This window comes from Lepisosteus oculatus, chromosome 5, assembly GCF_040954835.1.
Source record: "Lepisosteus oculatus isolate fLepOcu1 chromosome 5, fLepOcu1.hap2, whole genome shotgun sequence".
NCBI classification, from domain to species: domain Eukaryota; kingdom Metazoa; phylum Chordata; class Actinopteri; order Semionotiformes; family Lepisosteidae; genus Lepisosteus; species Lepisosteus oculatus.
The window spans coordinates 10,641,641-10,669,544 of NC_090700.1; the positions used below are offsets into that span (position 1 = coordinate 10,641,641).

The 27,904-nt window shown below is 34.7% G+C and overlaps 1 protein-coding gene across 5 annotated transcripts in view; it reads right to left on the reverse strand.

The window, feature by feature from the left end:
- Positions 1-27,904, reverse strand: part of dync2h1 (dynein cytoplasmic 2 heavy chain 1) — a 149,585-nt gene that overhangs the window by 40,892 nt on the left and 80,789 nt on the right. For 2 of the 5 annotated variants that reach the window (XM_069190090.1, XM_069190089.1), the window contains 8 exons: positions 24,290-24,397; positions 19,385-19,545; positions 18,832-18,957; positions 14,553-14,663; positions 12,009-12,164; positions 10,006-10,081; positions 9,388-9,599; positions 8,267-8,371 (listed from right to left, as the gene is read on the reverse strand). In XM_069190090.1, coding sequence (XP_069046191.1) covers positions 8,267-8,371; positions 9,388-9,599; positions 10,006-10,081; positions 12,009-12,164; positions 14,553-14,663; positions 18,832-18,957; positions 19,385-19,545; positions 24,290-24,397 — 1,055 coding nt within the window. Of the gene's footprint in view, positions 1-8,266; positions 8,372-9,387; positions 9,600-9,732; positions 9,800-10,005; positions 10,082-12,008; positions 12,165-14,552; positions 14,664-18,831; positions 18,958-19,384; positions 19,546-24,289; positions 24,398-27,904 lie in introns of those variants that run through there. The other 3 variants (XM_069190091.1, XM_015341694.2, XM_069190092.1) reach the window with 2 other exon arrangements.

The following is a 27,904-nucleotide window of genomic DNA, read 5'->3' on the forward strand; positions in this document are numbered from 1 at the left end:
AAATTATCCTGCAGCTAGGATCACACCTTTCCCCTTCTCTCACGACAGACTAATTTTCTTCTATATTCTCTCTATTCATTGTAGGTTTCATTTCACACCTCTCTTCACCCATCCTGACTTCACCCTACCTGACTGGCCTCTTTCTGTCTCCCTGCTCCCGCCTCTCGCTCCTCCTCTCTCCCAGCTTTTGTTCTCCTATGCTACATTACCTTTGCTTTCTGCCCTGTCTTCCTCACCCAAAGCAGGCTCCACGGCCGAAACATTGTGTTTTTTTTTCTTCTCTTTTCAGCATGGAATAAACCTATTACCTGGTCATTCATTTTTTACCAAATAATTGAATAGCGCTGTAAAGTAATATGAATGTTAAAATGAAAAAATGGTACAGTAAACTATACAGCACTGCATTACATGACAACTTTTTCAGTGATTCTTCTGCTCAGCTCAACAACACAGCAACTGATAAGTGACATAAACATTTATCAGATGATATAGAAAAATGTATTATTTGATAACATCCATGCAAAACTACGCTAAACAAGTCAAAGCATAGCAGGGTCTACCTGTATCACTCTTCCACACTTGAAGATTGCTTTTTAAAGGTGTTTGGAAGCAGCCTTTACTTTTTTTTTTATAATTGCCATTAACTTTGGCTCTGCCTACTGGCAAAAAGCACTGCATTCACAAACAAAGCACTTAAAAACAAGAAGGCGAACAGTAAAAATCTAAGGTTATACAGTACCATTAGCACTTACAGTATAACTCTGACCATGTAACAAAACTAAAATGAAATCCAGAATGAATTCCAAAGAAGAAAGGATGTATATCTTACAAGGTGCAATGCTCATATTTGCTCGGATTTTTAGTTTACAAATTAGATTTTTAGTCCCCACAATAAATTAAGTAATGACTAGTCCCAATAACAAGTGTATTACTAGCATAAATGTCAATGCATCACATTTGAGATTCATATCAAAATCCTGACAGAACCAAATGCATATAAAGTTTTTTTTACTAAAAAATAATAAGGGGAACATAAAATAACATTTACTTCTGAAAAAGCACAGTTTATTTTATTCAGGATCACCCTTAAAATAGCAATTACTAATGCACTGTACACACCACTGCATTCATTGACTGGTTAATCGCTTTGTATTTCATAAAAAGGTAGTCATAGGTACTGTAGGGTCTGTGTATTGGTAAACCTGCTAATTTAGAGAGATATTTCCACCAGGTGCTGCTGAGTAATTGGTCCAAAGGGAATCTCTGCATGCACTACAGCTGCTGATGAGCAGTTAAACATCACTAGCAGGCCCTTAAGATTAGCCTTAAGAACACAGCAGCTCTCCCTGTCAGCGCTTTACAAATTCTGTGCAATGAAAGCATATGGCCAGGCTCATTAAGGAAAAGATTAAAGGAAAAAAAAGAATACAAAAAAATTGATAGCACAAAAACAGAAAACAAAAAGGAAGCAGAGAAAAACAAACATGATTTTTGGAAGCATGAAAGATAACCTTCTTTATGGTCCACAATTATATTTAGTCTTAGGTTGTGCTTTTGAATAACGGAGGTTACGACAGCTTCCTACATGGAAGGGAGAAAATGTACTAATCTGCAGATATACAGTAACACTTATAACAGTGATCATGTAACAGAAAGTCTTAAGCCTGTAACAGTTTTTGAAATGTTCCATAGTAAGTCAAAGTCAGTTTCACTTCTCTGTTAAGTTTTCTCCAACAAGGAATATAATACCGTCTATAAAGTGTTATGATATCACTATCTTTTTATCCATAATTTGTAATTTGAGATCAACATAGGAATACAGTGCACATCGTAATATGCAGTCAATGATTATAAGGAAAATGAACTTGTTTGATCTTGATTCTCTTCCCTTCACTGATTTCTTTCAAACACGTCTCTAAAATTATTAAATAAAACAGCTGAATTCTTTAATCTTTCCAATCACACAGTGTTAACTCTTCTTCCCTACATACTTCTGCATCTAACAAACTCATTTAGAGCCTTATTTACATTCATGTTTTAAACAGAAAGAAGGAGTAATAAAACGTACCTTTTCCTGTGCAACATAAAATATTGCAGGGTATGCCTGGGATTGTAATTCCATACAGCATGTATCACTCAAAGATGGCACTGACAGCATAACATGAAGCATGGTGACTAAATATATCCAACAGCATGATGCCTTTGGATAGATTCACATGAAACTGATATGACTTGACAAACTGCATTAATTATAATTTAGCCTCAATGGAGACTTCACAGGAAGGGATCCAGAAGTACACAACATCATCCTCCTTTTTTTGTAGTACCATATCAGATAAAGATACTTGCTCAAAAATAATATTTTAGGTTTGAAGGATGAGTACAACTAATTAACAATATTGATAATCTGGTTCTGTGAGATATTTAATGATAAACATTCAGGCTAACATTGATGTGTGATGAGCAATGACAAGGTAAAAGTATCATTTTCAGTGATGGGTGGTAAATAATATCATTGGTTTCTTTTAAGATTTGAACACTAGCCTGAGTGGTGGGGTGAATAACAAAAAGGAGGTTAAAAATGCGGTCTTCATCGGACTGGAAGGTACAGGTAAGCTGATACAACCCAGTAACATTCACTTTTTCACAATCTCACACAATTTAACAACTTAGGGCAGTGCAGTGGCTCTGTGGCTTAGGATCTGTACTTGTGGCTGGAAGGTTGCCGGTAGGATTTCCGTGGCCAGCAGAGGAATCCTACTCCGTTGGGCCCCTGAGCAAGGCCCTTAACCCCAAGTGCTCCAGGGGCCGTATAAATGGCTGACCCTGCGCTCTGACCCCAAGCTTTTCTCCCTGTCTGTGTGGCTCATGGAGAGCAAGTTGGGTATGTGAAAAAACAAATTCCTTATACAACAAATTGTATATGGCCAATAAAGTGATCTTATTATTATTAAAACAGCTCAAAACAACTGGTATGAGTTAAGTAAACTCAGCTAAGCTACCAGTTTATAATTCAGGCACATCTCAACAGAATGCTAATTATATTGCTCCACACAACTCAACGTTTCTAATTAAATGGTGTTTGCAATCCATTAAAAGGCACAGAGGGTGCATCTTTAATAAGTATGCAGTGATTTCACATAGCATCAGCATGATACAGTATGTAGGTGGGTAGATACTCTGTGAGAAATAATGACTTCTTTAGGGTAGGACATTGCTGAAGTGAAAGTAATTCAAAGATGCTCCTTTACTACTGCTCGTATTACATTAGATTTGCTAATTATCTTAAGAAAGTTTAAGTTTTAATCACCTAAATCAAACGTTTCATGAAATACATCGAAATATAATATTGGGAAACCATATTCACAAGCGGAAGAGTTGGTCAAGCATGTTTCAAAAACTACTTCAGATCAAACAAAACTTTCAGCTCCTAGCCCAAATTAAAGACACAATTTAACTATTACTGTAAGTCACAAAGTACACATTAAAGAATAGTTTATCCTCTGTTACTATATAAAATATATAATTTATCTTCATAAGATCCAAATATACTGCATTCACTCTTCACACTATACACTGCATGTGCACAAGAACACAAGCATGGGTTAAGAAAATGGAATGGGATTCCAGTACCTTTGATATATTCTCATCAGAGATTCATTGAGTTTAGTACAGGGAGGTTCACTTTACAGCAGCTCAGATCCAGAACTGCACTGCATCATTTACCTGGCTCTAGCAGTATACAGTGTGTCACACACACGTCTCACTGGCCAAACACATTTTAATCAAATATATCTTAATGGAATTAAAGACACTGCTAGCACATTTTTCAAATATTCCACAAGGACCACTATATGTTACAAAACACAAATAAAAAAAATCAAAAGAAAAACTGAATTCAATACATTTTGATAGTTTGAGCAGATCATTACTTATAACACCAAAACTGGGGAAATCCGTCCTTTGAACTGAAAAATAAAGGCTTTTATTTAACTTTGTCTGCTCCTTGCATCTTCTACTCCATTTTAAGCCTTTTGTGCCACTTTTGTAGTTTTTTATCCTTGTTAACATTTTTTCTTACTGTGAAGTGCTTTGTGAAGCTACTTTTAACGGTGCTACAGTATATACTGTAAAATAAAATTTATTATATATTATATATATAAAGGCAAAAAACACACTTTAGGTGGATCTGCTTGAAATTTAAAAGATTCCTTTGATGAAAGACAGATTTCCATTGGGCATTTAGAAAATATAACATTCTTTGAATTCTTGGCTTTGGAGACACCCTAATTTGTGAAACTACTACTGAGTGCTTAAGCCTATCAAACAATTAAAAACAAGATTACTAAGAAATAGCTTTATGTATAATATTAAGTTTAAGTTATGAAGAATGCAGAATCTAGCTCTTTCTGTGCTGAAGAATGAAAGTTAAAACAATAAATAAGATCTTACTGAAGGGAAAGCATTATTTCCAATGATGTACAGTACTGTACATTATAAAGCAAAGAATTCACCAATTTTTATGCTGATATATTTATACATGGTTTCCAACATATTAACATTTAAAGAGCAATTTAATTAGTTCTTTACGGTAAACTCACAAAATTATATGCCAAACTCCCTACAGCATCAATTTAAGATTCATGTTAAGATAAATGTGTTCCATTATTTTACAAAGAGAATCAAGGTAAAAATTGTGACTCTATTCTTGTCAAAATGAACATTCTTAAAATCAGTACAGAATTTTTCATCCTTCTTACAGTAAATTGCTCTTATGGTATACTATGGGCTTAAATAGGTATATTTTTACCTGCAGTTAGCATTGCAATTAATCATCCATCATCTAAAATTCACAGGATACAAGAACATGCAAATTACACATACACTGGACAAAACTGCAACAAATATTCAGGAACTGACTGCTTAAGTTGATATACAGCATGAACATTCCATAGCACCATTAGGATTGCAAAGAAAGTAACCTTAATAAAGGTGACAAATGTCTGAGACTCCAAATGTTTCCCAAGAGCGATATAAGCACGAGAAATGGTCTTATTACAGCATCTCTAATGAAATGTTAATGTATACAATCCACATATATAGTTCTAAATACCACGACTCAGAAAATAATCCAAGATGTCTTTGTAGAAATACATTCATGGCACATATCTTCAATGACTTATTAGTTGTAATGAATATAATATTCATTTATTGAAAAAATGCCTTTTGTATTGCAAGATAAAATAAAATGCACAGCTTTTATGTATTTAAAATAATTTGGAGATTACCAAAGTTTTACAGAAATTTGTATTAAAAAATAATTGTTCTGTATAAAAAATTTGAAATGGTGTTCATCCATAATGAAGAATTTAATTTGGTCAAGCGTGATGTAATATGCACACAAAACAGAATTGTGTAGTATGAAATCAATATGCAACACTTGATCACATTTCAATCTTATATTTTTTCCAATTACAAATCACAAGTAAATTAAAATTTGCAGAAAGCTCTTAATGAAACAGAATATTGTTGTGTTAATATAATGCCATTGCCAAAATACCATATAATGCAACTTTTCAGCAGAAGGAAAAAGATGAACATAATTTATCGATCATAGCAGAAAAATTTGTACAACTGTTTATTTATGGCTTGACACTTAAACTGAAAATGTAAGAATTAATCTACTGGTAAGAAAATTCTCCCTTAGGAATTTTGGATACATGGAGAAATAATGCAGGTTACTATTTTTTTGTCAGTTAACTTAAAATATGTAATCTAGCACAACAAAAAAACATTTATTGTACCCAGCACCAAAAATATTTTAGTGAAAATAAAGTGAACATTTTGATTGTGCATTTTATTGTGAATTTCAACTCGCCTCCAAAAAACAATGAACAACATAAATGAGAAAAAAAAGTGAATTCATAAATGTATTACCTTCTGGCTGCTTTCTCGATTAACTGAGTTTCATCAGTGTTTTAAAGATACTAATTACACTAATGAACCCAGATGGAAAAAGTTCTTACAAAATTAAGAACATATGTCTGATGTTCAAAGGTAAAAGACAAAAAGACAGCAATTAATAATAGGAACAGTACAATTTCTTTTACTTTTATTATATGGTAAACCACAGTTCATATCTGGTGTATGCTTATCCCTGGGGTATTCAAAAGAGGTCAGGATTGCTTTCTGGCAAAATCAAACCTGGTCTAATTACTATTGTTCTTAGTGTGCTGTTTTTGTTAGGTTCGTGTAACATGCAAGATTTTGTAATCCCCCAGAAAGATGTCTGATTTAAAAGTAAACAATATTATGGATCTTTCCTTGAACTTAAATGTAATTCATAATTCATATGCCAGCAGCCATATCACCCTGCAACTCACAACTGACAACCCACTGAAGCTAAGCAGGTGTGAGCCTGGTCAGTACCTGCATAGGAGACCTCCTGGGAAAAACTGAGGATGCTGCTGGAAGAGGTGTTAGTGGGGCCAGCAGGGGGCGCTAGTGATGAGGACACTATACTGTAAACAGGTGTCGTCCTTCGGATGAGATGTAAAACCAAGGTCCTGACTCTCTGTGGTCATTAAAAATCCCAGGGCGTTTCTTGAAAAGAGTAGGGGTGTAACCCCGGCATCCGGGCCAAATTTCCCATTGGCCCTTACCAATCATGGCCTCCTAATAATCCCCATCTATGAATTGGCTTCATTACTCTGCTCTCCTCCCCACTGATAGCTGATGTGTGGTGAGCGTTCTGGCGCACTATGGCTGCCGTCGCATCATCCAGGTGGATACTGCACATTGGTGGTGGAGGGGAGTCCCCATTACCTGTAAAGCGCTTTGAGTGGAGTGTCCAGAAAAGCGCTATATAAGTGTAAGCAATTACTAATTATTACTATTATAACACTCTACATATGAAGATATTACTTTTTCTACACAGGAAAACTCCATTTGGAAAATAAATGGAAAATTTTAAAAGTATGAAAAGAGTTATGGCACTAGCATAGTTTGCAATGATATTACAAAAGTTTATAATACCTGTGGTAGCAATGAGTTGTTAAAAACCATTCCCAAGGCCAGTATTTGAAACAAATGCATTATTGATGGTTGTTACTATAACTAATTATATAATTTTCTGAGACATTGGTTTGGCCACACTGAATTTTAAAGATACATATGCACAGATGAACTCATTATTCATTACAGAAAGTATATTTTAGTGATTCTGTAGTGTTTTTGTCTAGAGCTTAAGTTAAGAAATTTTAAATGACAACATACACAGTCGCCCATGACAAAAAAAAGTTTAGATATAAAAAGTTGTGAGTGGGAACCAAATAGAACGGTATAATATTGTTATAATGCAGAAGAAAACAGCTACACTCCAGTATAGAATGGAAAATTCACAATATTTAAACACAAAGAAACAAAGGATAGTTTTGTAGCAATAAATAAAAAGATTAAGATGTATGAAGTGTTTTACATAAAGACCAGAATATCTCATTATCGCCAGAATGGAAGAGATATAAGATTATTAAATATTTGGTTAAATTAAACATTTGATGTTCATGAAAAGATAAGCTTTGCAGCTCTCTCGTGACACTAATCCTTTGCTGGCACTGGTATGTGCCAAACCCTGTTAAGCAAATTAATGGATAAGGTACAAGTCTACTGAAAACCCTTGTTCTGATAATTTATATGGGCTGGAATCTTTTCTTTCAACATAGCCACTTATTTTATTGCGCTTTTCCTGGTCCCTTGAGTTCAAACAATTCCAAAGCTAAAGTTTCCACAGGAAATCTCAGAATGTTTTTCAGCCTGCAATTCTGTGCAGTCCAAGCTAAAATAATGCTTTGTCAGGGTCAACATATAATTGTTGGCTACATGTTTCCCTCTTCTTTGATGCTCTGGAATGTCAGAGCTCAGCAAATTATCTGTCCACCTTTTGCAGTTTTGGCACATATGTGCTATTATAATTATGAGCTTTACACTGTATAAGCAAAACCTTCCCCATTTTAAGCAGTTTGAGCAGGCAAATGGTGAAAGATCAGCGATGCCCTGATTCCATATCAAATAATCTTTTTGTAAATAACTAAGCACTGAACCTTTGTCAAAGTAAGTTATTTGGAGCATTTAAACTCCTCAATAGCTACTGTCTCTGTAATTTACCAGAATATTAAAATCTGCAGCAAGACATGAATCCCTTAACTAAAACAAAGACATTGGTTTTTAATTTTCTGAAGTAAAACAAAAGTCATCTATAATGTCCTACCTGGGAACTAATGATGTGCTGGGATGAACGCTCTATGTTTGCTGGCAGACCAAAGAAAGATGGTCTGTCATCCTCTGGCAGATTTTCAACAATGTTGCGGTAATCCTAAAATTGAGTATACATATTAGTATCATATCAGTTTGTCATCAAGCCTCTTTGTATTCAATCTTTTTAAAAGACCTAAAGGGACTTTTTCTCTACCTTTCTTAAATGCCCAGAAATAAACTGAATAAAAAAAAAACAATTGTAAACATATTTAGATTTCTTATCAGGAAGCTATTCTACTATGCAATATTTAATTAATTTTAATTTACTGCTACAAAATCATTGTTATTTTTATTTTTCTTCTTTATTGTTTTCTAGGACATTTCTTTGCAGAACTTGAATTTATTACTTTTTAAAAATGGAGTAACCTGTGAAATTCTTTTTTCACCTCCAATCTGGAAATGACCATTATCATCAACTTTAGTTAACTATTACGATTCTCACATCTCACAACTACACACATGAGAGGTGGGAACTTAATGCCTTCCTCTGAAGCATGCACAAGCACTTTCAAGACACCTGCTATTTTTCACACTGCAGGTGCTACAGGGCTTATAACAGAGATAGTATTGAGTGAAAGACCTATGCAGCTCTTGCTGAGAGTGCTACACTGTCACAGGTGCCAATCACAAATTACAGACAACCAAAGACAAATAGCAGCACTTGGGTTTCTGTGCACCACAGTATTGGTTATAGTCACAGCTGGTTTGTGATATAGCTCAAACTCTGACTAACAATAAACTGCACTGTAGGGCTTGGACTATTTTGCTTTACAAATGTGCCTCTTCTGGTTGAGTCCCCAAAGTTTCATTTTCAGTTTCTCATGGAGGTAACCACTGTTTAGATTATCTATCGGGAGGACCAGTAAAATGTCTATTTTAATTAATCTAAAGATAGGTAATGTGATTCTACTGCTACTTAACAAATTTAAGACAATTGTCTAATAAATTGTTTCTAATTTATATTATTCTAATTTCTAAATTAATAAATCTTTCCCAATTTGTTTTTTTTACTAGAAACATGAAACTCCAATATAAAGTGTCCAAACTCGATATGGAAAAAGCCAGACCACTTACTATAATGCTGCAGGAACTAGGTAGAGAGATTTGGAAAGGAAAGGCCGTCAGTTTCTTGCTGCGTGTCTGGGACCCTGTGATAAGTCTGCAGTTAAAAAACTGCTCCAGGTAGGATCTTAAAATGCGAAGATCAAACAGGTTGTCAATACGACCACCGTAGATGGCATTTTCCAGCAGACCGTGAACGAACTCCCACTGCACATCCCTAGATCCTGTAATCCATAAGCAATAGTTTTTGTTGACATCAGTTAAACATTTGATATTCAGGTTTTAGAGTATCATTTAGAGTATCACTGTACATGTAGTGATTTTACCGTCTCAAGTTGTTTATATGTATAGTGTGTACTTGGATAGAAAAATACTTAACTTCATAACTGGATTAAAACAGATTGTCCTAGGATGTTTTCAATACCTGAAAAGTACATGTTACATTATATACTTCAGAAAATATTAAATGTATTTACATCTATAATATCTGCATAGACAAGTACATTTTGGCACCAACCTAACTGAAAAGTAATACATTAATAAATAGTATCCAGTTTAAAAATAGCCTTTTTTTATAAACCAATGGCAGTGCTTCTAAATATCCATTTCTTTCTTGTTTCCTTTACTGACCTTCAAAAAGCCTGTCAATGATATCAAATCCAGCACGAAGATCTGAGAGAGAGAACTCGTAGAATTTTGTCCATCCCTAAAAAAATTCAAGTTAAAAATTGTCAATTGAAAGGTCTTCTTTTGGTATTTCTGTATCTCTGTAAACTCTTCCACCTTTGTAATTTTTTCTTCCACTTGTTTCACATATTTTGAATGTGAGACCAAAGGCAAAAAAATGAAAAATACAATGTTGTAATATATAAGGTTCATAAACATAACTTTTAGTTATGAAGAATTAGTTATAAAGACATGTCAGTTAGTGTGATTATATGGTACATGGTTCAATCTTAGAGTCATGCCTGATAGCTAACCTTCTTACATTGGTAAGTAATTTATCATGGATATCAAATCCTTCATTTCCCTTATAGTCTGGTATGGTTATCAATCTGTTGGAAAACCAATGTTTCAAAAAACTGGAATGACCTGTGGTAAATTTAGTACCGGTCTGGGATGATCAATCCTAATATATGGCAATTTCAGGAGTTCTGTTTGAAACTGCTTTAGTGTAGGTCTGAAATACTTTATAATTCCATGAGTGTCACTTGCAACATGCAATTACTACAGTACAAAAATATCTCCTATTATGCATTGTAGATAAAATTTAAATTCAGAGAGGAAATTACAAATATTTACTTTTGCGGTGTTTAGCCATAGGCTTGATGAAAAAGATTCATAAAACACTGGCATCTTGCATACTGCCATTTACACCTTCTTTACAAATAATTTACCAAATTAGAAGAGATTTTTTTTCAAATGGATTCTACGAATGACCCATCACATTTTTGTTCGATCCATGTGATCCAGATTCTTCTTCAGCTCAATAAACCTATCATATGCTAGTCTTGCAGATGTTTCCTTAGATGTAAATTCATCTGTCAGGGATGGAACATTTTAATTTAATTTCATGAAGACCCTTGGGCTATGTGTGGCATTTTCAATCAGTTTTGAAAGCTGAAAATAACTGCTGATTTGACTGGCATGTGTGTTCTCTGCGTGTGGAGATTGAGCTGAAGCAGACTGTTGGCACTGGACCCCCAGAACGCAGAACACAAAGACGAAAAAATAAGCCATTGGAGTAGATTTAATCTTGAACTGATCTCAATTGAAATTCCCCATAGGGTAACAAGAAATGACATGCCCTTACACATGGAAATATAAAAAAGGCTGCATATGTAAATACAATCATATTTATACAAATCTTAATGCTAATGAATCTTGATCAGTTAAAAGAAAACACATTTAATTGACATTTAAGCTTATGTCTTAAGCCCTGCTTGAACAGGGAACAATTATAGCGATCATAACGCGACCAAAACTAATTGAACTGTATTTTGGAAAAAGATAAAACATTTTCAAGTCAGGAGCAATACTCATTGATTGAAAAACTGCTAATGTGTTGTCCAACCATCAACAAAGATATACTGCAAAATGAGTGACAAAATCGACCCAAGAAATTACAGACCAATAACTCTTCTTTTATACATAAGGCTACACAAATGAAAACTAGAACTTAAGAAGAGGACCATCTGTATTGCATTAGAATGAAATAGTAAACATTGATTTAGAAAAGTAATGTCTTGCTTAACTATCTTTGATTTTAAACAGAGAATATGATAGTATATTTAGTAATATGATAGTATATGATGTATATACTTTATGTATGATTCATTGGTCAAAGTCAGACATGTCAAACTGAATCCTATTATGTGTGAAAAAGCTGCTAGTGACAGTTAACTAGAACTGAACAATTCAGTTTGTTCAGTGTTAAGAAACTATAAGAGCTAATGAATATTTGTTCCCATAATGTAGCAAATTCATACTCTTAAAACACACCTAAATACATTGAATATTTTCCTTGTTTGAGATTTTTTAATTTATAACAAACTTTCCAGCAACCACAAAGTGCCAACTCATTAACTATTTTCTTACTTTGATTTTGGTCTTACGGGAGGAAGAATACGTACTTGAGGGATATAATTCCTTCTTTCTTGGCACACTGCATGGAACCATGCCAGGCAAAACAGGGACTGAGCTCGAGGCACCAGACCTTTCTTGCTGATCTGTTCAGGGGACCAGGATTCATATGTCCTCATCAAGTTCTTTTTCAGGCCTGGAGGGGCCTAGGAACAAAAAAGTGATTAGAATGTTTACTCTAAATCCATTTTATGGCATATGGAATCTTTTATCATTGACTGGATGCAATAAAATGATTCAGTCACGTCTTTTGAATAAAAAAAAAACTGTGTTCATTAATCCACTTCTGTATCTTTTCAAATCTGTTCTCTATGATTCAAACAAAGGAAAAAATGACATACAATATGGAATGCAAATTTTAAAAAATCTGAATATTTCTTGTAATACACATCAGCGGTTCGAATGCACCTTTCGTAAGGATTGTACTACCCTGAAAAAAAAAAACACCTTAAGATGCATGTATATATGCATCTTAACACCTATAGATAGCACTATAATGCTATTTCAAGAAATGGTTTCATAACATTATCGACTTTGTATAGAAGACAGCAATTATTTTCTCTATAAATAAAAGATCAGAAATGCATTTTTTTTCAGTTACCCCAGAATTTTTTTTAGTCAAGTGTCTCACACTATGATTCTTGGCAAGCAAATTTCCTTCTAAAGGGCCCTGTTAGATGCAATATCCATAGTCAATATACTGATCTTATATTGTAGGGGAAATAAATAAAGCCTGCTTGAGCCCTTTGAAGACTCTTGATTCTCAGAATTCAGTATGCACTAAGGAAGTGATAGCATAATTATAGTTATTTTTATTGAGTACCTTAAGTAAAATGGAGATACTGTATAAGATCATTTAATTTTATATTTTTATATTTAAATTAGAGAGTGAATAATGAGTAGCTTCTTAACTCCTCAATTTGGAATCAACAAGTGTTAATAGTTTGAGCTCAGTGCTAAGATATACAGTCCCAGCTTTTGCAAAAGCTGAACCACCAGGCATTCTGCTTTTTTTCACACTGTAAACCCACATCAAAACACAGGAGAGTTAAGACATTAGAACAGGAATTTAAGGAAGCTCTTGGTAGTAACAGTGCAAACTCATGGGAAACCAGTCAAATACAAGGGAACATTGTTGCATAGTTGTTTGCTGAGGTGAGGAAACCTTGACCACTTTTGCAGCCTTCCAACCCCAACCAGCTGTACACCAGCCACTGGAAGCTCATGGTCACAGACAGCCCAGAGTATAGCTGGCAGTCTCAGAAACACAGGGCCCAGCAACTGCCCTGAATGAAGGCCTAAAATGACTTTATTTTTGTACTGTATGTGCTGAGCAAGTTGATTTCACCACATTTTACATATTTAATGTTTTACCATTATTGTTAAAACGAGCATAATAATACCGAATGTCTAATATTTAAAATGCTTAAGCAATTTGATTCCGTAGAATATGTATCAGGATGAAATGAATACAATAAATATTATGGTTTAACTCGGTGGCACAGTGGTAAGCATCGTTGCCTCATACTTCTTGGGCCCTAGGTTCAGTTCCAGACCTGGGCTGCTACCTGTGTTCACAAGGGTTTCCTCTCATAGCTAAAAACATACTGGTAGGTTAACTGGCTTCTGGGAAAACTGGCTCTGGTGTGACTGTGTGTGTGTGTGCTTGTCTTTGTGTGTGTATGTGTGCCCTGTGATGGACTGGCATCCCATCAAGGGTGTACCCTGCCTGGCACCACTTGCTTGCCATGATAGGTTCCAGCTCCCCCACAACAGTGAACTGGCTGGACTGTTCTAAATATTACAAAATGTTACAAAACACTTGTACCAAGTGGGTATGCTTGGTTGTCTAATAATAACTTCATAGACGTCAATGTGCTAAAACAAAATGCCCCATGAAAAGAATCCCTTTTTGTACCTGAAAAGATACAAATATTTATAAAGCATCAGGTTGGTAGTCCACAACAATCATGTATTCTTGATTTACCTGTACATTGTTCATGTATGACAGTTTGACACCTGTAGTTCTTATTTCTATTGTAAAACCAATAAAAAAATGTAATATATTAGATATAGTTGTAGCCCATAGCAGTAGAGAAAACATGCTATTCCACCACAACAACCAAAAAAAAAACATTTTGACTATTTGTTTGGCTCAAGCTGTGAATATTTAAAAGTGAATACAAAAAACAAGTTTAAAGTGAAATACAAAAAAATTGTCAACTGGACACCTTGCTTGCAGTGACAGGTAAACCAATAAATATCAACAGTGCAAAGATGGGCAGTGCATACAGAAAGAAACTGACAGACTGAAATAATGTATGATGGTTAACGCTGTAATGTAACACAAGGAAGGTATAACCAAGTGACATACAGTACTCAGTATCTGGATAGCATACACTATTGTGCTCACAATACAAAGCTGGAATGTTTGACAAAAGCCTGGGCTTTCCGGTTTTCAAAATGCTACTGCTACTATTACTTTGTTACTTCTGCAAGGCAATGTCAAAAAATGAACATGTTTAAAACCTTACCTCATACGTAATCTTCAAACTGGACTGAAGTAGTATGGGAGTGAACTTTGGATGGACTTCAGCTGTAAGCCAGAGGCGAAAGCTAGCTTTGGGTTGAAGAGCATTTAATTCCTGAGACAAGAGGGTAAAATTAAATGAAAGAAGCAATCACTGTAATTATATTTACATATTGTTCTAATTTTTACGTTTCTTTGGCCTACTTTTACACCTACAGTAGGATTCTTTGCATGCCTTTGAACTGTGCACTTGCAGATGCGTTCCGTTTCATGTGGTTGTTTCTCTAAGCATTTTAACATACAATTAATATATAAAAATATGCTTTAGTATAAAATTAATTTTGTTTGTATTGCATAAAAGGAGGAAACGTCAAACATCAGTTTTAGTTTAATTGTAGGGCATCCAGTTGACTATTTTCTGTTTGTAAAAACAGATAAAATCTATTCATTCATAAGGTAAAGAACTGCAGCATCTTCCCACTATATACAGTACTAGCACATCTTCCAAAGAATACCACATTATTATTTGCACTACTGCAGAAAAAAAACTATGTATTCATATTCAAAATGCAGCCTGGTCACTGAAACTAGAACATGAGAAACTACAAAATGAGGTAAATGGAGAAATGGAAGCTCAGATATGTGCAGTGCCAAAATACTGAAAATAAATCAAAATAAGTTTTTGTGCCTGAAACATCCTGTTCATGGTTAAATAAAACAAATCTGGTAGATGATTGCCCATACAAATATGAACTTAAATATAAATTGTATAATACTTTAAAGGAACAAATAAAGCTTTATTCCAAGCTGAAAAAGAGAAGAAAGGGAACACAATGTTTTGGCTGTGGAGCCTTCTTCGGGTGTAAAATGTTTCTTTCTTTTCTTTTCAGCATGGAATAAACCTTTACTTGTTCCTTTGTAGCCTACGCAATGCTGACGCAGCTAGCTACTTGAACTATTTCATACTGCATAGTACATAAAGAGATTATATTCCTATATAAGTGTTATAATACAATCTATGTTAATAACAGAGAAACAACATACAAAAGCAATTGCTCCAGAAAACACCACTGCACATTACTTTAGGGTGGGGGAGAGTATTAAATCAGCCAGCACAGACTGCCAATATACTTTTATTGCTTCAGTAGGCCTGAGAGATCCTAGCTGACACCATGCCATGGATCCCAATGCATAATTAAACAGGGAGCATTGATTACAACTACTTTATTATAAGATATAAATTTGGCAATTCTGTTCATCTTGGGATAATAATTGTATAATATTTCAGTGATAATACTAATTAAAATGAGCAAAGCTAAAAAATTGATTCAATGACATTTAAGGCCTCTGCAAATTTCTAAAACCAAAGCAAGTGTTATTTTTGTCAGGTGCATTTTGAAATGCAAATTAAACAAAGAATAATATTCTGAAAGGTGAGAATGATAGAGTGGTTATTTGCCTAACTACAGCAAACAACTCAGAGGCCTCCCGAAGCAGAAGAAGATGGAAATATTTTATTCATAATAATCATTTCTGGCTATAAAGCAGATAATTCCCCTGAACATTCATATTCACTGTAACACTAGACATGTCATTCAAAATTAGTCAAGGTATTTAATGTTTTTTCACATACTGTATGTAAACATCTGTATTTCCTACATTCTTGACAGCTGATGGTACAGCAGTGTACTATGACCATTAATTAAGTTACTCAAATGTTTTCATTTTTACCTATTTTTATTAATTTCTAAATCCCTCATTGATACCATTGCACTTTTTCAAACACAAACGCAGAGATCGATCCTTGATTTGAGGAAACAAAGACAAGCTTCTTTAAAGAAATACAGTATTTACTAAACTCATGATTCATCTTAAAACAGTTTAACTTTCAACTAAGTGGTAAGAATCCACTTTGATTAGATAAAAAAAGCATGGGATTATCATGGAATAATGAACCAAATACTTTTCCTTGTTTATTTGTATTCAAAGAGGTCTGACATTTACCTTCATGACAGAATAATACAGAATGTGCTTGATTGATTCTTTAGTTTTTCCTTCCTCGTGAAAGACTAACATCTCTGAAGATTTTTTAAGTTATACATGTCGCGTTATCCCACAACAATAGGGGGAAACACAAAGAGTGTTTCTATTATTCAATTGTGTATATACTGTACTGTGAAACCCACATGCAAACTCCATGCTGATAGCACCCCAGGTCTAGAATTGAACCCAGAGCCCCAGAGATTAAATGTTAACCACTACACCACCATGTCGACCCTTTTGAGAAAAATATTATTCTAACTCATATTAAAGGAAAGAAACCTCTTCCCTTAGTAAACCTCTTTAAAGCAAGAGTAGCTTCCCCTCATGGAATTAGCCTGTGGTGACTAACCATGTCCTCCTTGTACTATACTGTATTCTTCAAATTGTTACGCTTTCATTTTCCTTTACAATGAAATTAAATAAAGTGTTAAAATACTTAAGAGGGTTCAGTGGAGGTAACTATTTCCTCTGAACTTAAAAAAAAACATTTTAGTAGCTAAAACACAAGATATTCTGATGGTAGAAAAGGCTTTATCCAGTAAATTTATTGGAATTTGGAATCTAGATATAGATTTCAGTTCAGCACTTATAATGGCTTCATGTTTTACATTTTACTAAGGACTAAATATTGTTTTAACTGTAAAAGATCCCCAGGGAAATTGCTGTTGCAAATCTTATTGCCCCTTTTGGAAGACTTGTTATTTACACTGCACTTTTTTGTTTTCGCTTTTATCATGTTTCTTCACAGATTCACCCTTGGTTGCACAGAGGTGACACCTACTTTTCTGTGTTGTAATCTTTCTGAGGCAGAAACAGTCCAGAGTAGCTGCTCACTCCCCCTTGACCAGTGTTTGAAAATGCCAGACCTGAAATCTTTGCACAAGCCTTCCTTCAGCAAAACTGGTCTTAGTTATAGCAGACTTTTTTACTTCTAATATGGAAGCGAAGTTTAAAATACAAGCCTCAAGCTTCCGTGAGTATAAATGAGAGCAAAGTTCATATAACATTGGATTAAACCATTAAATCATTTCAGTCAGACACAATGGTAACCAATGAGTTACCATATACCTGTGTTATTTTATATTTAAATATGAACCACAATGTTAACCCTCTCCGTTTGGCTAAAGTAACATATTTCTTTGCACAAATATTCAGTTCTCACTGATTTTCAGGAATCACCTTTAAACACTGCCCTAGCACGAACTTTCATTCCTTCAGCTAAAGAAAATGATCCTTTTTGTAGTAATATTAATAACCATAAAAACAGAACTGCACTGCCAAGTTTTGGAGTTCTGGTAAGGATCATGCCTTAGTATATCCCTTGTACACTACACAATAAATAACATAAGCTTTCCTGTCAAAGACAATGACCTTCTGTATTATCAGGTGTACAGTTGTTTGGTTTTTAATTCTTTCAAATCTGAGCTACTAATTAAAAAAATACAAAACTTATCTTGCATTGAGACATTTCTACGTAGTCCTTAATGCTAACATGACTGAACTGCGTTTTAGATATGAAAAAATCACTGCAACAAAATGTTAATCCATGAAGGTACAAATCAGCATTGTGATCGTTAAACTGCGCATTGGTTTGGAATTTGTCTTTTGTTTACTGTAACCAAAGACAATGAAATGTAGAAACTACTGTACTGTACTGTAGAAAGGTACTGTAGTTTGACAGCAGATTTTCTTTAAAAGACCAAGGCTAGCAATATAGCATACAAGATGCTTCTCTTGAAATGGTACTTAAAACACAGAACAGTAACTAAAATGGAAGGATAACACAAGAGTGTTGAAGATTTTTGACACTTCTACCTGTAGAAGTCCTGAAAGTGTAAGGTTTTAGAAAAGTTCTTTTTATTTGATGAATAAAAAGGAATTAAAGTGTTTCAGAACTTCGTGCAAAACCATATACATTGTAATAGTTGACACACATTTCACTTCCTCTTCAAATCACTGATGGAGTTCCACAGAGTTCCATCTTGGGCTCTACTCTTTTATTCATCTACATTAATAGGACTGCTTAGGTATCAGACAACTCTCATATCAATTGTTATGCCAACAGGAGCAATTTATACTCCAAACTACTTCAAGATGATCAATTGGCATCTTCTCTTAAAAACATAAAAATAATTTAGATTGCTCCCTTAATAATGCTCACATTTTTTATTCCAAACGATACAAAATTGGAGCATGTCTAAATGTCTCAGTCTGGAGACTTGATTCAGCAACACACTCACCTTTTCTAGCAGGGGAAGCCAGGCTGTAACCAGATGTAGATTTTTTAAACAAAGCCATTCTCCATTGCGTGCACATTCTTTAAGAGCCTGAATGGCTATGTCAGCTTGGCCCTGGCCCATAGCCACCTGCACAAAAAAAAATGAAAAAAAAACATCACTCAATGTCCAATTTAAGTTGCTGTAAGAAAAGGTAATCTATATCAATCTTTGAAATCAGGGCAAAAAATGCAAAGCATGTTCATATTCAATTGTTTATAGGTAAAGCTGAGCCTACCAGTTTACTGATACTGCAGAGATAGAGAGCTAATCAAAAAATTAATGGTGCCTCATTAACTTTCAGAACTGTTTTATTCTCTCCCTCATGCTGTTGTGAGGATTACACAGATTGGAGTAGGAAATGATGGTATCGACCACAGCTCTTAATTATATGGGTGTTTTTCTCTTCAGCTTTCATTTAGAAAAGGAACCCCAAACCAACAGCCTCCTTCTTGCTATCTTCCTGCAGGCCTGAGATAAGCAGTGCTGTTTGCCTTGACTCAGAGCACAGATTTACCTCATGGTAGCTCTCCTTGCCAACTGTCTCGCTAGCTAGTTCCAGGAGCTCCTGGGAAGGATCAGCCCCAGGTGAAATGATGATCAGGACTGGCTCAATTTCCAGTGTTTCCTTATACATTCTCTTCAGATTCAAAGGTGGTGGAGAAAGCTCTTTCATGCCTTACAGAAAGAAATGAAGCAAAACAGGGGCTAGAATGCACTTTAATGCCAATCTCACTTCCTAAAATGTAAAAATAAAAAAACACTATAGAAATCACAAAGTAAATTCATCAACAAAAAAGGAGCCAGTGCATTGGATCAATATCAAACCACTCAAACTCCTCTCTTATCCTTGTGATTTCTGTTTCAAATCACTGAAAGAAAGTACACCTGTAGCATCACCTGATTACACCCAAGTTACTTTTTTTAATGTCAAACTGAAAATTTGGTTTAATAAATAACTTATATATATTTTTCACAAATTTAAAGAATTGGAATACCTCATTTATTTTAGAATTTTCAGCAGATTTCTTGTTAACACAAAAAACTTAAATAGAGAAAACTAAAACTGGAACATATTTTGACATTTCACTATAACATCTTTTAGAAACAGTCCCTCACTGGGTATAAAAACCATTCCGGTTTATAAGCTAAATCCATTCAGAAAATATTGACATGCTTTAGAAGTGTTAAAATTTGTTCATCTTCAGATGTGATAATTGTGTAATAACTCTTTAATTACATCCACCCTTACTGTATATATGTAATACGTCTAATGTGAAATTTATTTTTTAAGTAAAAGTTGTGTTCCACTTCCTATACAAATTTACAAAAACATTGTGCAGCATATATGTCATTCCCAAGACTCCAAAGTTATTGTAATCACAGCAATAATAAAACATTGTCTGTTGCAACACTGGACAGTTATACTCAGACCACTGCTGAGCTGCAGTACTATAATTGCTAAGGCAAAAAGTGCATACTATAGATAGTATAGATTTATTACATCTACAGTATAGCCATCACTTTGCTAAATAAATTTCAATCTTTAGGCATATTTGCATTTATAAATCATTTAAAATAACCTGCCAGAGTGTGAAACATCTGAAAAAACGCTAGATCCGATTAGGCCATTTGGGGATCCTGACATGTTAGGTATTTATTACAGTATTAAGAGGATTATACAGTATCTACTATTTAATGTGTACAGTGCTTTGCGAAGATATTCACTCCCCTAAAAGTTTCAGATAGGATTTTATAGTTGGATTCTACTCCACACTGCCAAAGCAAAACAATGATGGTAGTCTATAAATAAATTTGATTTTTAAAGACAATTAGAAGATTCTCAACTGCTTAAGTAGTCTATCCTAAATTGGACAGAAATATAGTATAATAGCCTCTGTCTGAATAATTAAAAGTAGTTTAACTTGACTTCAGAGTAAATACATCTTTCCCATTAATTTCTTTTAAAAAATATTGAATTTGGAGATGTATCTCACACAGTGATATGACAAATTGACCAAGTTGAAACAAAACAGGGATAAAGTGATAGATCAGGAGGAGGTTACTTATGCCTCTGAGAACAGTGATGTCCATCATTAACAAGTGGAATGTGCATCTTATCATCCAGATACTACAGTACATACAGTAGATCAGACTGCCCATCCAAACAGAGCAGCTGGACAAGAGGAAATTGGTTAGGGATGCCACTGTAAAGCCAACAGTGACTTTGAAAGGTTTTCAAAGTTGCACGTCTGAAATGGGATTCACTGTTCATACTGTACACTGACAATACCCCAGTCGCTGCATAAAGCTGGGCTATATGGGATAGGAAGAAGAAAGAGAGAAGAAAGAAGCCTTTACTCCAAAAGATTAATCTTAAATAATGTGGCAGAAGGTTTAACGGTCAGACAAGATAAAATTTAACTTTTGGGCCAAAATACAATGATTACTGTGCATCAAAATAACGGTGCAGGCAAAATAAAGGACATCACCCAGTCCAATACATCACAACTGTCAAGCATGGTGGTAACAGTATGTTATAGGAATGTTTCTCATCAGCAGGAACTGGGAATCTTGTCAGGACTGAAGGACAAATGAATGGTGAAAAGTACAGATGAATCCTACAAGAAATTGAGAAAGAAATTCGCCAAAGAATTGAAAAGAATCAAACCTGGGTTAAAACTTCACGCTTCAGCATGACAAAGATCTGAAGCAGAATACCAAAACCCAGTCAAAGATGTGACAATTTATTAGACAATTGCTATTCATAAACTACCACCTACATATTTGTCAGAACTAAAGTAAAATTTAACAGGAATAGACAAAATTATACCATCTCACTGGTATGGCATAACTGCAAAGATTGCAAAGTGCAAAGATGGCAGAGAAATTCATGAGCACAGTAATTGCTACTAGAGGTACATAACATATTGGGAGAACAATTTAAACAGTATATAGAAATACTTATGCAACTGGTAAATTTAACTTTGTATATCTTTCTTGCAGGTTTTTTTGACATTCTGCCTTCTTCGCCATTTAAAACCGCTCAATTTAATTATTACAGTGGTAAATAAAACTGATTACTTGAAAAAGGATCTGCACCTGTGGCTGGAAGGTTGGCAGTTCAAATCTTGCGGCCGACAGAGGAATCCTACTCTGTTGGGTCCCTGAGCAAAGCCCTTAACCCCAACTGCTCCAGGGGCGCCGTATAAATGGCTGACCCTGCGCTCTGACCCCAGGCTTCTCTCCCTGTCTGTGTGCCTGTGTGTCTCATGGAGAGTAAGCCAGGGTATGCGAAAAGACAAATTCCTAATACAAGAAATTGTATATGGCTAATAAAGTGATCTTATCTTATATTTATTACTTGTAACTGAAATATGATATGATTGGTAGTGGATGAATACTTTTGCAAGGCTCTGTACATTCAAATGATGATAATTTTAGTAGTACTGTTAAGTATTTAATTTCAGGTGTTTTGTACAAATCTCAGTATTTGTACAATTTAATACTGTATATGGGGAATCTCATAAACTAAATGAGATACAGAAATCACTAAAGTGATACAGAATTCACAGATTCACAGAATTAGCTTGAAATTGTTTGGCTAAGGCCATAAAAATGAGACCAAGGGAGGATACATCAGGAATCTACTGCAAGGGTGATGTTGGTCTAGAGGAGGGATGCAAAAAAGTAAAACATTAATAAGGAAAGAGATGAGTGTTACCTATATTTGTACTTACCTAAACTATCAATTTGCTCTCGAACATCTCAACTTCAGTTATTTAAAAATATATGAGATACGAATGTGAAAAGTTGTTCTACAAAGCAACAGAACACTAATCACTGCAGCTTATTAATGAAAAGTTATACTACCAGATTAGAAGTTGCTTTCACTCTCAAAAGACAAAATGAGAGAAAAAAAAACAGACTGTTATTCATATTCAAGTTCCAAATGTGGTCCTCTGATTGTAGGTGTTGGCATAGAGTACCTTCAATGACCTTTTCTCTGTTTCTATAGCAACAGTAAAGAAAGCAGCAGTTTTGCAATCCATTTAAGTATCACTTGTTACCAAATAGGTCACACAGAAACATCACTTTATTTACTGCGACTTGTTTGTGTCAATTAATATTTGGCCAAGGTGAAGCTGCCAGTCAAGGCAGACGATACAGATACAGAACATAGACTGGCTGGAAGCAGTCTCTCAAAAAAAAGTTTAACAGTGAATGCAGTATAAAAATAAAAATTGGTACTACTCTCGATTTAGAAAGAGTTTGAGTTACCCAGCTATTACGTTCCCCTTATGCTGTTTGGTTAACCAAGGCAAAGCAAATCCTAGAAATTTAAAACCTTGCTATAAACCTGCCTTTAACCATTTCGCCCTAGATTCTAATCTTGTCAGATGATGGTAACTACAGATTGCAATTCTGGCTCTTGACAGCAGTTGCATGAGAAACTTTAAGTTGACAGCTGAGGTACAGTAAAATGAGATGTGTGTGTTTTAATGCAATGAGATTTGTTCCCAGGCCACAACTCACCCTTTGCCCCTCCAGCATATAGCCAGCTGACTGCTGTCTTTTTTTTAACAACAGATATTCTGAATTAATAGATTAGAATTTCTTCCCGTTTAACATAAGACATAACTAACACAAGGGGATTAGCATGCTGCTGATTATCTGCAATTGCTGTAGCAAACTGAAATGGCATTTCTGGATTGGTCTGAAAATATGGTTAAGTACTGCTGGGTAGAAAGAGGTTTAAATGCAAATCTTTCATTGGCATAGAATCCATGAGCCATAAATGGGACATCTGAACAGGTTTTTTGTTTTCCATTCATAACTACCACTGTATAAGCCATTATGGTTTGGCTAAAATCTGTTACAAAATAATATTCACTTGATTATGATGATTATTATAATAATTATAATGTTATTATTATTATTTATGAGATTGGTTATATTCAAAACTGTATGAATTGTTCTGTATTAAACAATAGGTATAGTAAAAAAATAAAGAGAGTTTAAAATGATTCCTTGACAGTCATTCAGAATGATGGGATCTGAAATACAATTTTAATTACACAGGATTTGTATGCAGCATATAACAAAAAACAAAAACAAAGATTCAGATCCTTTTGAAGTTATATTATAATGAAAACTGTATTTTCCATTAGAACACATTTGGCCTTAAACTTTTAAAAGCGAGAAGCATCATAAATAAAATTTAATTAACTGGAAGTTTTTACTCTTTGTTCATTCTTTTCTTTTTTGCCAAAAATAATTAAGGTTCTGATAATCACTGTTTCAGAATCAGTAGCTTTCATACAAAGAAATACAATACAATACAAAAAAGTCCTACAGACTTACATGTAAGGTCACGGGTAAAACTATAATACAGAATTTGGGGCCTACATGACTAACTCACCTTCCACTCCTGATTTTACTCGATCTGCAACAGACTGTGGTTTACTTGTATCCCTGAGCTTCGTGTCACCTAAACCTCTCATAGCCATCTGCCTTGACCTGCAAACACCTTAAAATGAAAGGCACAGCTAAAACAATCTGTAGATTCTGTGAAGAAAGATTAAGAACTCTCCAAGGCCATATTTAAGGTTAATTTTGCTACAAAGCTCTTCAAAATAAGGAGTGTTTCAAAGATATTTATAGCACTAGCTCTTAAATGTAGCTTTTATCGCTCTTTATGTTGGCTATAGCCAAAGGCCTGGATGGATGCAGTGGGATTTGAAAAATGTGTGGGGGTTAGAAACTGGAGACGGGTCAGTAACACAAGGATTAAACTTGCTCCCTGGCACAGGGTGATGCCAGGAAAGAGATTTGTGATCTCTTTGTTATGCAAGACAATTCTTCACATAGTCAGAATATTCTATTCTTCCAAGGGTCATTAACTCCATAAAGCTGAGCTGGTAGCTCAGAAAAGAACCTAAAGCTCTCCACAAGTCTTTCAGTATCTTGATATGAATGCATTAAAAATTCTGGTGACTTTGCTCATTTCTTAAAAATATGCATCATACAGCTTATTTTAGAGTTAAATCTCAGACTTACATTAGGTTTAGAAACCTCAGGCCATTATGTAGATGAAACCAGATATGAACTTACAACTCTTGTATGTATTTTGAAGTTTCTAAAATAGTGGCATTAAAAGGTTTAAACAGTCATACCAAATACTGCTTATCAGTAGCTTGGTTCAGCATATTAGTGAAACAGTTCTATGTACTGAAATCTGACGGATAATATTGTGCAAAGATTCATCGTAACCATGACATTGTAACATTGACTGACAAAGGTGTGGTGAGAAGCCATACTTTGTAAATAACTTAATTTGTAAGATACGCGTGTAGCTGCATACACATTAAGTCAGGCAAGATATTTTACTATGGTTCTTCGGTGAACAATTCAAGGAAAAAACAAAGCAAATAACATACATCTGCTGGTTGTATATTATTCTACTATTATTCTATTCTAAACCCACGTACATTTTAAAAAATTCATCCAAAATTCTGAAATACACTGTCAGTGCAAAGGATATGATTAAATCACAATTCACAATTGGAGAGCAGAGTTGAACACTCCAACACCATCATACAGAAGACCTTTGTGGCATGATAAATCAATAGTCAATTTCAGAGAAAGCAATCTGACTGCGTCTTACATGATTTAAGACTGTGCAGTAATACGTGTAAAAAGGGAAATGATAATGCCCATTGCTGATTGATATTTGACTTGCAAAAGGTGGTGGTGGGGGGTGGAATTTTTTTATTCTTGAAGCCATACTTTCTCATACTTTTAAACACTGGTTTCATACAGCCATTTCTAAATAAATGATACATAACTATTTAGACTCTAGACAAAGGGTGCCTGCATATACATAGAAAAGGCAATATCCATTTAGAACACGGTAAATACCAAAAGAATGTTCAACATGAATAGCATTCCATAATGACCACAAACACAGCCCAATGCCTGCTGCTGATCATCGGGATAAGGTAAGGTACGCAGGTCCCTTTTCAGGCTATAAAGGCTCATTGGGGAATGGGGGGCGAGGGCCACCATTTTTCTTGACCATCCATCACTGGAGGTGGAGGTGATGTGGTCAGCACCACGCTCCGGCCAGCCTATTACCCCAGAAGGATTAACCCCCGGTACTCATTTGGAAAGCAGGCTGAGTGGACCTGGGAGCCGCCTGGGATGAATTAGACCAAGCTACATCACTTGCCCCTACCTGGGACCTTCTCGTCAGGAGCTAAACGCCCTTGCTGTCTAAGCTACCACGGCTACAATACAGAAATGCATATAGTCAGTTTAATGCCAGGCCTACAATATTCATTTATTTTGTTTCTAGTTATGTTTTAATTGGTCCAAAAGTACAGAAAGTGAGGCTTTTCAGGAGTGAGGGTGCTGTAATTCCAATTAACAGTTTTGTTTATTGAGCAATATCCCCCAGATAATTTGGTTGCAAATAGACTTTTAGAGAGGTAAGAGAGCAAAAAAAAAATTAAAGAACTTGATTGGTCATCGCAATCTTCTTTACAAAATGTATAGTAAGAGCTAAAGAAGATGATCACAACAAGACGCTGGAGATGTTCTGCATGGAGGTGTGGTGAGCCCTTCTGAGAAGATTCGGAACTTATCAAGGCTACAGGAAGCACTTCCTGCTATCCAAGACAAACAAGGGTCTACAAAATACCGATTAAAGTAGTATGAATAAATCTGAATGTCATGTATTTAAAAATACATGTTACTATTTTTGACAGATACTCCATTACATAGGCTAAAATTCTGAAAGCAACACAAAACCCTTTTGAATTTACAAAGAAAAACCTGAATGTACACCTGGAAACCACCTTTTAGTTACAATTCAACAAAAGTATGAAAATATTTGACAAGAACTGATACATGGTAAATACCCAGCAGAAAGCTACCAGAGCATCCAAGATGTTTTTCTTTAAAGAAGTGTTTGGAAAACTAAATCAGTCAATGAAGTCAGGTTAGTGGTCTTTCACTTCCTGACAGAAATAAATGTTTTCTTCACCACAAAATCCTCCAAACAAAACAAAATATGCTCACGTTATTTGTATAAAATATTTTAGTTTGAGCAATGAATATTTTGTTTACTTATGTTTATAATGCAGATTTCAGCTGGTATGTAACTCTGCAAACACAGAGAATGACACATCTAACAGGATGTCAGGCTTTCTTTAGTTTGTGGTAAAAAATGTGTGAACACCTTGAAAAGATCATATTGATTAGCTAAGCTACTTCAAAGCTTTGACCAGCTTTTTCACCAATATGTTTTGTTATACACATTTTTCACATTTTTGAGGAGCTTTAGTTGTATATTCTTCAACACTGTCTCAACATGCACAAAATCAATGACAAATCCAAAACATGAAATGTCCAGAAATCATAATGCTTCCAAAATCCACAATATTTACAAAAGGGAGGGGGAAAGGAATATTCCTGTGGTATTGGTTGTTGATTGTTGACACCAAAGAGCACTGTCTATGTGACTGTGAATAGGAGTGACTAAAGAATGTTTCCTTTGTAAGTGATTCCAATTGAACTTACAGTACGTATATGGGGCATGTCAATATTCAGCCCCAATTAAAAAGAATACCAGGCTGATTTATAAGTATTACCTCAGATTTACATGCAACACACTTCTTACAAATGGCAAAATCAATTGTCCCTTAATTAAGGCTCACTGTCCATTAGACAATGATTCATACTATTCTTCAGCAGTTATCTACATTTTTTCTCATACAAAAGAACAATTATTTATACACACTGCATATGGAGAAAACAGCATATTGTGATGAATGTACTAATAGGCAAAATTGAAATAATTACTGTTCAAAGCCTATTAATATGATTACTACTAGTTCTTTGAATCAAAACATGATTGATCATTTCTAAAATACTAGCCCTCTTTATTGGAATTTAGCAGAACTGAAAAAATGAAAAAGTTAAACACACTAAATTGGTCATAGGGAACTTCAAGCTTTGAATTCTATCTGAACCC